General features: G+C 38.2%; 1 protein-coding gene across 1 annotated transcript in view; it reads right to left on the bottom strand.

Annotated features, from left to right (window-relative positions):
- The window catches only part of LOC116097616 (ATP-dependent translocase ABCB1), a 180,388-nt gene that overhangs the window by 46,584 nt on the left and 123,656 nt on the right, over positions 1-10,148 (bottom strand). The window contains exons 7-8 of the mRNA XM_031380285.1: positions 1,966-2,035; positions 5-47 (exon numbers count right to left, since the gene is read on the bottom strand). Of these exons, the coding sequence (XP_031236145.1) occupies positions 5-47; positions 1,966-2,035 (113 nt within the window). The remainder of the gene's footprint in view (positions 1-4; positions 48-1,965; positions 2,036-10,148) is intronic.

Genomic DNA, 10,148 nt, shown 5'->3' with positions numbered 1-10,148 from the left:
CAACTATGAGCACACCAGCACCAATCCCGGTGTAATAGTAGGCATACCTGAAAAACAAGAGCACTGTAAGGCTGGCTTCAAACCAGTTCCTCCCTCTAAACACAACTTAGTTTTATTTCTTTAGTTTTCTGGGTATCCCCCATCCTTAAGAAACAAGAAGTGGTTGGAAGGAGCTGTAATGATTAGCATCCACCTATGTCTGTGGCAATATTGAAGAATGGATTTGAGGCGAATCCCAGCTCTTCCCCTAACTACCTTGTAGTTAAGGATGTTTAATAACCTGAACTTCAGTTGTGTATTATGGAGATAAGAGTATTCAATATGTCTGAAATATACTCAGGCCAGTGCTTAGTCCATAATAATTACTCAGAGAGTGTCAGTGATTTTGAAAGACCGCTAGTGTGCTAGCACATCAGGTAAGGTTGTAGTTGTAGTCTTCTCTACTTTTGTTATGTCAGCATCGTTGATGAAGCCTTAAGGGTGGTCTATGCACCTTGGAGGAGGGAAAGACATGATGGAACTTGTTAGAAAATATAACCAAGAAGTGGAGATGGTTCCCTGCTCTTTTGATATTAGTTTAGCAGAGCTTGGAAGATGAATGACAACTGAAAACTGATGATTCCATGGCATTTACCCAACTGGCTATGGAGAGCTAACCGAAAATGTTCAATAAGTCAGTTTTCCTCCAAGTTTAAACATTTAACTACACCTTTTAGAAAAGTTGAGAAAGTGTTTCCTTGCTGTGCCTCTATAGCTAAAAGTCCTATGGCTTCACTAAGCAGTCCATGTGTACATTAAATAGAAACCCTACTTCTTGTTATTGATCTTTCTGGTGCACAGGATGGAACCTAGGGTCTCATCCATGCTAGGGAAATGCTCTATCACTGAAATACACTCTTTCAAGGCAAAGTAAACTGAAGGATAAGATTTGGTATATTTTAAATGTTCATTTACTTGCTCTCTTTGAATAAAATGCTCATACCAAGTGCTAGATTAAAAAATAGACATAAAACACATGGCCAGCCTTTTACATTTCCAAGAGCAACCTATAAGAATGTTGCTGAGCAAACCATCCTTCAAGCTACTTGCTATAAACTATACATATTAAGGAAGATGTAATTCTAACATTATACTTTAATTAACATATAACTGTAAAATTAATTATTGTACAAGTGATAGTGCAAGAAAGAGTTCAAAGGAAATCTCATTTAACAAGTAAAGCTTATGTGTGGTAAAATACCAGTGTATTTTAACGTAATACATTTTAGCCATTTAAGATAGTAGTTTCTCCTGTATTAAAAATATGCCTCCTCACAGTAATATTTATAAGTATTTCATTTTCATGTTTCAAAATGTTGTTGTATCTCAACTTTCTTTAAAACTATCAGAGAAATCATAGTAAAATACAGAATCATTATCATCTGATTCTCCAGCACATACCTTTGGACATCTATTGCACAGCTGTTGCACAAACTGTCAATATGTATAAATCATTAACAAAATCAAAAGTCTGTCCATGTGACTGAAGGCCAGAGTGACTACATTTCGCCTAGGATATTGTATTTTGTGTTTAGAAGTAGATGTGAAATTCAGTGAATTTCTGTTGGCTTATCTTAGCATTGTCATGACTAGAAATAGCCAGGAAGCAAACTACTCAGTAGGAAACCATTGAAAATAACTATTGTGAATTCAAATATATCTAAGGGGCTACTTTCAGTTCCTCTAATGTCTGTGTCTATGATATGCTATCTTTTCAACTGCATACATAAGTTTAATTGAGGGTTAACCTTAATATAGTTAATGATATAAATACTTTTGAGAAACTATAATGTATGTTTCTTGAAAACTAATGATAGTCTGAAGCCTTCCAATTTTATTATTATAATATAAACTATAACTATATTACTATAATTAGATCAATGCAGAAATGATAATAAGATAATAGCAAGGACAATATGTAATTACGTGGTCATGTCGTCTTCCAGTTTGGCATATATGTCTGTATAATTGAAGTCACTTGTATTATTGATGTCACCTAGAACAACACAAAACAAAAATAAACCTTTTATGCTTCTTGGGTTTCCATTAAAACTAAGTGCAAAATTGATGAAACTTGTTTTATTATGAAAAAAGAGAGTTAATGGACTCAGCTCCATTTGTGTAAAAGCATTTGTCATCTGTCCAAGTACTACCCTGTTGACTGTGTGTGACTACATACAGCCTAAATTCAGTGATGAATATTACTGCATCCTTGACTCTCGGGTATATACTAAAAAACTAACAAAGCAGTTCTCTGTGTGTTTGTTCATTTAAGACTGGATCTCATATAATCTTGGTTCTCAAACTCTTTTCTACTTCTGACCCTTCTGCCTCTGCCTCTGTGTACTGGGACTGCAGGAGGGGACCTCTATACTCAATCTCTATGTGGTGCTGGGGAATTGAATGTAATATACAAACCCAGGGCCTCATGCATGCTAGGAACCACTCTACCTACTCTGCTATATCGTAGCCCACATTCCAACACTTTAATTTTTATTTAGAAGTTACAGCATGTAATTTTGTTAGATATAATATAAATTAAAGTGTAATATATAACATTGACAAGCATCATCCAATACTAAGAAATACTGACTTTGAACTCAATATGTTTAAAACTCTTTCATAACTTTACTACCCCTATAAGCACAAATTATTGCTACTCAATTTTTTTTTCAGTCATACAGCAATAGTTTATTGAGCATACACCCCAGGACTGGTCAACCAAGGCCATGGTCCAGATTCGGGAACCTAATGACTACTGAATATTTTTATGTGTGTTATTTTCAAGTCTTAAATATACGTGTACACTTAGTTTCTTTAAAAATTGAATCTCAATGTCAGTTGAGATTTTCATTGTATACAGTTATTACTGTTATAAGCAACGATGCATACACTGTAGTATAATATGTAGATATTTATGATAAATATTTTATAGGAGAAAATAGCACAATTAAGACAGTAAAGGAACACTTTAAACCTTAAAATCACTGAAAAAGGTTACAGTATGTGAAAGACTAATGAAGATGAATCTGATTTGACAGATGTGAAAATAAATATGACCGCTGTTGGCAAACTAAGCAGAATATCCTGAAAGTCTGTAGAACATATGAAGGAGTGTCCCAATTTTGATGGGGTAAGAAAGTGTGTGATGTGCACATAGGAAGGGGATACATGGTTGAAAATGTAGTCTGAGTTAGGTAGCTGTGGAATATAAAGACAGACTAGCAGACATTCAGTTGTAGCGAAATAAAGTAGATATAATCAGAAGTGTGACCCAGGAAGCTTGAACATTCAGCAATGCATAATTTTAAGAATAAAATTTAAGAGGCTTCAGCTTCTATAAGAATTTAGGGAAAGTATGTCTGACTAGGAAGAGGAAGTGGGGAAAGCACAAGGCTTAAAGCAGAAGAGGCTCTAGGACCTTCCAACAGAGGGGATATAAGTAGAGAGTAAAAATAAAATTGATAAGACCATAAGCCCAACCACCTGAAAGTGTGAGTTTCAAACAGGAAACCTGAAAGAACTGGTCTGGAAAAATTAAGGAAGATTACTAGTTCAGTGTTGGACACTGTATTTTGTAGCAGCTGTACATTTGACTGAAGATGTCTAGTAAGTGTTTGTGCCTGGCCAGTTCTTTGTGAGGGGCTGGGGGAGTTCAGATATAAATACAAAGGAATCATATGCTAAAGACCACAGTTAAATTTGGTAGAGAAAAAGTCATCTCTTCCTACCTATAACAAGACATCACATAGAGAGGAAATAGCAGACCGAGCTTAAACACTTGGGGAAAACTAAAAGGATCTGACAGAGGATAAAGGAGCCACTCAGAGATGAGGAGCCAGCAGGGTCAAGCTGAGTCAGGACTGCTTCTCCTGTGAAAAACAGCTGTCTGTCTGCAAGGCTCAAGTTTAAGTTAAGAATTTCCCGTTCTAATTTTTCAAAGATAAAACAAGATATTAAATCACTCAGTGAGGATTTTTCACAAAAATCAAGCTTGGAAAAAAAACTCTTATTGTGGATTTTTTTTATCTACTTTACCTAACCAGGAAATGTTTATAGTTTTCTATCACAAAGGTCTATTACTGCCAATTCAACACAAAATTCTCCTAGTCTAAAAAATATATCCCCCCCTCTACTCAATGCAATTCCAGCTTGAATATTCCACATCTGAATATTCCTTATATAAAAATGCTAGGGACCAGAAGTATTTCTGACTTCAGAATTTCTCAGTCTGGAATAATTCCATGTATGTTACTAAAATAACACCGCTAATCTAAAAGTCTTAAATCCAAAATGTGTACTGATGTTCAAAAACTGTTAGACTCTGGGACAGTTTTTGAGATGTGCAGTCTGTGTTATTATTTTTCATCTTATCAAAAGAACTTGCACAAATGCTCTTTGGCTATTGTAGTTTCTGAGTCTTGGGTAATTATTTTTTACAGTTTGAAAAGAATAAAAGTTCAAGGTCAAAATGGGCTCCTGTTCACGTCTACAATTGCCCCACATATCTAGTGTCAAGGACTATTGGCCAAAGCAATAGCAACAATGAAGATCTTTTGAATAGTGTCTAAAGTTGATCTTATTTGGAGGTGAGAAAAGCCAGGAATTCTCAGGTTATAATGGTTCTATCAGTCATTAACTTAGCTAGGATGCCAAAACTAAACTTAACTTGGCTTTTAATAAAGTACCCAGACCCTTGATAACCGTCCTATCTTCTGGCTGCTAGAACCTCACCCTCCTGGTTTCTCACCAGTCTTATTCTTCTACCTCAGCTCTCTTTCACAGCTTCTCTGTGCTGTCCCTCTTTCCTATATACCAATGTTTCCTAGAATTCCAGGAACCTTGCCAGAGTGCATGTATCCTCTTCTACAGCTCGGTTTCTCCAAAATCCTATCTGGAGATGTTCCAACCCGTCTTATCTCATGAGTAAGGCTCTAGGTCCCCAACATATTTTTTAATGTTTTATTATCTGGTAATTTCACACATGGACATAATGTATTTTTACTAAATGTGTCCCGTTTTATCCTCTCTAATTTCTTCTCTATTCCTCCTAGCACTATCTTCTTCTAACTTCATGTGTTCTTTTTAAAACCCACTGAGTCACTTTGCGCCTCCTGTATGACCATGGGTGTTGGGCCATCTACTAGAGTATAGGTAGCCTCTTGTGGCTTGCATTCCTAATGGGCATAGAGTCTTCTTACCCATAAGCTGTCAATTATATACCATTCCTTTGGGTAGGCGTGGGGCTTCATGAGCCCCTCTGGTATCCCTGTAGGGATTTTTGACTGTCTTTATCCTGTACAGTTCTTGAGCATGTGATCTCAGCTGCACTTTTCTCAACATCTTATCCTGTAATAAATCATCCTAACTGATTGTTCCATTCAAAGCATCTCATTCATGCTGTTGTCACATCTCACCTTTGGAAATGACAATATAATCGTTCTATTTCACTTACAATCTTAAGTGATAGTTCACGCTACAAAAAGGTTAAAATCTGTGACATATAATTATATTTATCCCTTTGTAATCTTTCCATAGTAGGCACTATGCACAACAGAAGGGTCTTTTTGAAGTTTTATCCATGATCTTCTAATTTTTTTTTAACCCCATCTCTTTCTTCTCATTCTAGTAGCTATGGAACTACACTATCACTGTTCTAGCAGAAAGCAGCTGTAGTAACAAACAAATAACAGGATGCACATAGATTTCTTGTTGGCTTTTGTATATCCAAACTCTTTAAGGTCTGGGGAGGAAAATGACCAAAGCCAAATACCATTTAAATTCATAAGACAAAGTTCCACTTTTTATGACTGAAAAATATTTTCTTAATGCCTTAAAGAAGAGATGCTGTTGATAATTGGTGAAAGTATAGACACTGAATGGTCCAGGAAAGAGAAGCCAGCTATGCAGACTCCAGAGTGAGAGCTCAGAAAAGGAATGATTGCATGCATAATACATTGAGAAGGCACCCATGGGACAGCACCAAGATCCTCCTTAAACCTGAAGAAATTCAGAGGGAGCTGAATACCTCCAGTGCTCCAAAGAGAGGGGAACAATAGGCTTGAGTCAATTCTGTTTTAGATGGTGCTAAACATCATTTGGCCTTTACTCATCTGTAGTTATGTTGTGGGGCTAGAGTGTACTTCAGCAGTGGAGCTTGCCCATGTGCAAAGCCTGGGTTCAATCCCCAACACGAGTCTCGAAAGCACAGATAAGCTGGGTCTCTCAGAAAAACCAGTTGTTTTAGTTGAGCTTCACTAAAACATTTGTGTTGCCTTAAACAGTTGCCAATGAGGGACTCTGTTTAAATTACGTTGTATAAAATAAAAGTTATTTTTGGCACACTTGGGTTCTGAAATACCGCATTCACCACACAAATTTCTAGCATCAACTCACAACATTTCATCATCCCTACATTCTACATCTCTCTCTAATTCCAAAGAACCCCACTTCTGAGCACACCAAGGAATTTGCTGTTCTCTGAGTATTCTACCAACTTTTTCTTCAGCAGTTTTTTGTTTTTTCATTTTCTTCCTTTACCTGGATATCTTTAGTAACTTTTTCCCCAGAAAACACTCTATTTAACAAATAAGCCAAAACAAACAAACAAACAAAGAAGAACGAAAAAAATGACCTGCTCACCAGATTGCTTTGCCTTAGCATGGTAGCCCACCTTGTCACAGAATTTCATAATAATTGATTGACACACTAGTAAAATAGCTAAGTCAGTATAGAACAGAAGCGTCCCTGATTCTGTCTCCTTTCATTCACCTAGCTGCAAACTGAGAAAAACTGGACTACGTTTTTCTCTTTGTACTTCCGCGTTGAGCTAGCTGTGTCTGCTTTAACCCAGCCTGTTCTGAAGATGAATGAATAATATAAAGCCATCTCCCATGCTAGATAAATTATCAAAAATAATCCATCCAAGCATTCTTCTACTTGCAATGTTAAGTGTCACGTAAGACTAAAAATGAAAATAGTCTACCATTCTAGGTGTTGAGGGATGATGGCCTTTTGTAGAATCAAGTTACTTTCTTGATTCTACAGGAACTTCACTGTACACATAGCATGACTAAATTACACCCCATGTTCTTTAGGGATCACATAGTACAATTTTATCCAAATAGAAGCCTGATATGGCTGATATGGCTGTCTTCTGAGAGGCTCTGCCAGAGCTTGACAAATACAGAGGAGGATGCTCACAGCCACCTATTGGACTGAGCGGGGTGGCGGGGAGGTGTCTCTTATGGAGGAGTTGGAGGGAGAGAAGGGACTGGAGGAATTGAGGGGGTTTTTAGCCCCATGGAGGGAGCAACAGTGTCAACAGGCCAGACCCCCAGAGCTCTTGGGGACTGGACCACCAACCAAAGAGTATACATGGATGCACCCATGGAGCAGGCCACATATGTGGCAGAAGATGGCTTTGTTGGATATCAATGGGAGGAAAGACCCTCAGGCCTGAGGGTGTTTGATGCCCCAGTGTAGGGGAATGCCAGGGCAGGAGGATGGGACTGGGTGGGTGGGGGAGCACTCTCATAAGGGCAGGGGGGGTGGGATAGGGAGTTTCTGAAGGGGAGACCTGGAAAGGGGAAAACATTTGAAATGTAAATAAAGAAAATTTCCAAGAAAAAAAGAAAAGAAAAGAAAAGGCCACAGTGGAACTGTGCCTCCCACTGTGCACTAACTTTAAACATTAAAAATAACCCAGGGTGGGAACAAAATACTCACAGGAGGAAATATGGCAACAAAGTGTGGAGCAGAGTGTGAAAGAAAGCCTTTCAGAGTCTGCCCCACCTGGGAATACATCCCATATACAGCCACCAAACCTGGACACTGTATGGCTGTCTTCTGAGAGGTTTTGCCATAGCTTGACAAATACAGAGGCAGATGCTCACAGCCAACCATTGGACTGAGCTGGGCCTGGGGCGGGGGGGCTGTTAGTGATCCCCATGGAAGAATTGGAGTAGGGACTGAAGGAACTGAGGGGGTTTGTAGCCCCATGAGGGCAGCAACAGAGTCAACCAGCCAGACCCTCCGAAGCTCCTGTGGAATGGACAAACAACCAGAGTACACATGGATGGACCCATGGCTCTGGCTGCATATGTGACAGAGGATGGCTTTGTTGGACATCAGTGGAAGAAGTGGCCCTTGGGCCTAAGGGTGTTAGATGTCCCAGTGTAGGGGAATACCAGGGTGAGAAGGCAAGAGTGGGCGGGTGGGTAAGGGAACACCCTCATAGAGGCAGGGGAAGGGGGGATGGGATAAGGGGTTTCTGAAGGGGAGACCTGGAAAGGGGATAACATTTGAAATGTAAATTAAAAAAAATCCAATAAAAGAAAAAAATGGAGAAGGCTAGAAAAGACATAATAATAATAGCTTTGCAATATGAAAGAGCCACACACAGGAGAGGGTATCTATGGTCTAATAGCTTAGGCCATGTTAGCATTATCAGGCATGATGGAAAGAGGCCCAACACTGGCATATGTGGGTGCATACCAGCATGCCCTTTATGCTTGGCACACTGTCTCTCTTCAGGAGTTGTGTTTGGAACAGAAATACAATGTGTGTGTCTGGAAAACCTTGACTCTATTCTTAGTTTTGCCCTGATTTGCGGGGGGGAGGAGTCACTTGAGCACTATAAACAGTGTTGTTGATTCTAAAAACTGGAAAAATAATGTTTACATTTCTTATTAAAAAGATAAAATTTTTTAAAAGATACCTCAGAATGTTTGGAAATGTCAATTACTAAGCTCTTAGGAAAATTATAAGTAAAAAATGTGTTACATGAGCTTATGTATTTATGGATATGTATTAATATATATACATATATGTAACAATTTATGAAAAAGGTCATGGAATTGAAAGAGAACAAGGAGGAGTCTATTGGAGGGTTTAGGGAGAAGAAAGGAAAGGGAGGAATGATATATTATAATCTCAAAAAATAAAATAAATAATTTAAAATTATAAAGGAAAACTAAAAAGTAGGGGAAGTACATGAATACACTGATACACTGGTCATTTTTCCTTACTAGTAAGCTGAAGTTATAGTAAAAATATTTTTCTTTTCTTTCTTTGTAACTTAACAACTTCAATTATATATATAAATATATATATTTACACATACATATATATAATGAGACAATTCTACTATTCCAAAGGCAGTTTCTGGGGAGAAAATGCTTTCCTATAAACATAAATTAAGAATATTTTTCAAGCCACCTTCTACATGGCCTCATTTCCAGGTACTGGGTACCACCTAGAATGAGAGCCACCCTTCCTAATCCCACTGGGTTACTCTCCTGCCTTTAAGTCCCAAATTTCATGAGATAGGGTGATACTGCTGAAACCTCTGGCCAAGTTTTTCCACAAACTTCCTTTTTATACTTTATGTCATTTTTTTCCTACCCAAGGAGCCATAATGAGCAAGCAAAGCAAGCAATGAACAAGATAATTTTAGAGTAAGAACTTCCAATAAGTAAGCACGGTAGTGATAGTATGGTGCCTTTGGGGTGAGAAGAGCAGACATAAACAAACAAGCAGAGGCTGAACCATCCCCTTTAATATAATAGTAATATAAAAGAAAGAAAGAGACTGGAAGGTCCCAAGGAACAGAAAGGAGCCCATGAGTAATGAGATTTATGTACAGGTGGGAAAGAGCAGATCATACTACATGAGCCACTGAATACAAATTGAACTTATTCCACATTATGGGAAACCATAGGGATGGAAGTGAACTGGTTTCTGTTTCTGTCTCACTGTGACAATATGTGGAGAACTGGACAAAACCAGGTAGGAGTGAGAACATGTCAAGGAGTTAGTAAGATAGAACTGTGTATGAAGCAGACTTCAGACACGGGTTATAGCTGGGCTCTCAAAGGGGGCGCAGCGTTTTAAAGGGTAGTGGAAGGGTAGGGCCAGCAGCAGAGACCTTGACTCTGGTTTCTCTTTGGGCTCTCTTTGAGATATTTTTTTCTGATGAGCTTTCATGAGAGATGTCACTTGCCTAGAGGGTTTTCTGGTTGAAAAGGCATAGTAAGCCATAGACATATATGATCTATAAGTCCCCCTTAGCTCTACAACAACATTCTGATTCCAGATTTCCAAGTATT

This window comes from Mastomys coucha, unplaced genomic scaffold (assembly GCF_008632895.1).
Source record: "Mastomys coucha isolate ucsf_1 unplaced genomic scaffold, UCSF_Mcou_1 pScaffold19, whole genome shotgun sequence".
NCBI lineage: Eukaryota > Metazoa > Chordata > Mammalia > Rodentia > Muridae > Mastomys > Mastomys coucha.
Note: the sequence above shows the minus strand (reverse complement) of the source record. Positions and strands in the feature narration are given on the sequence as shown.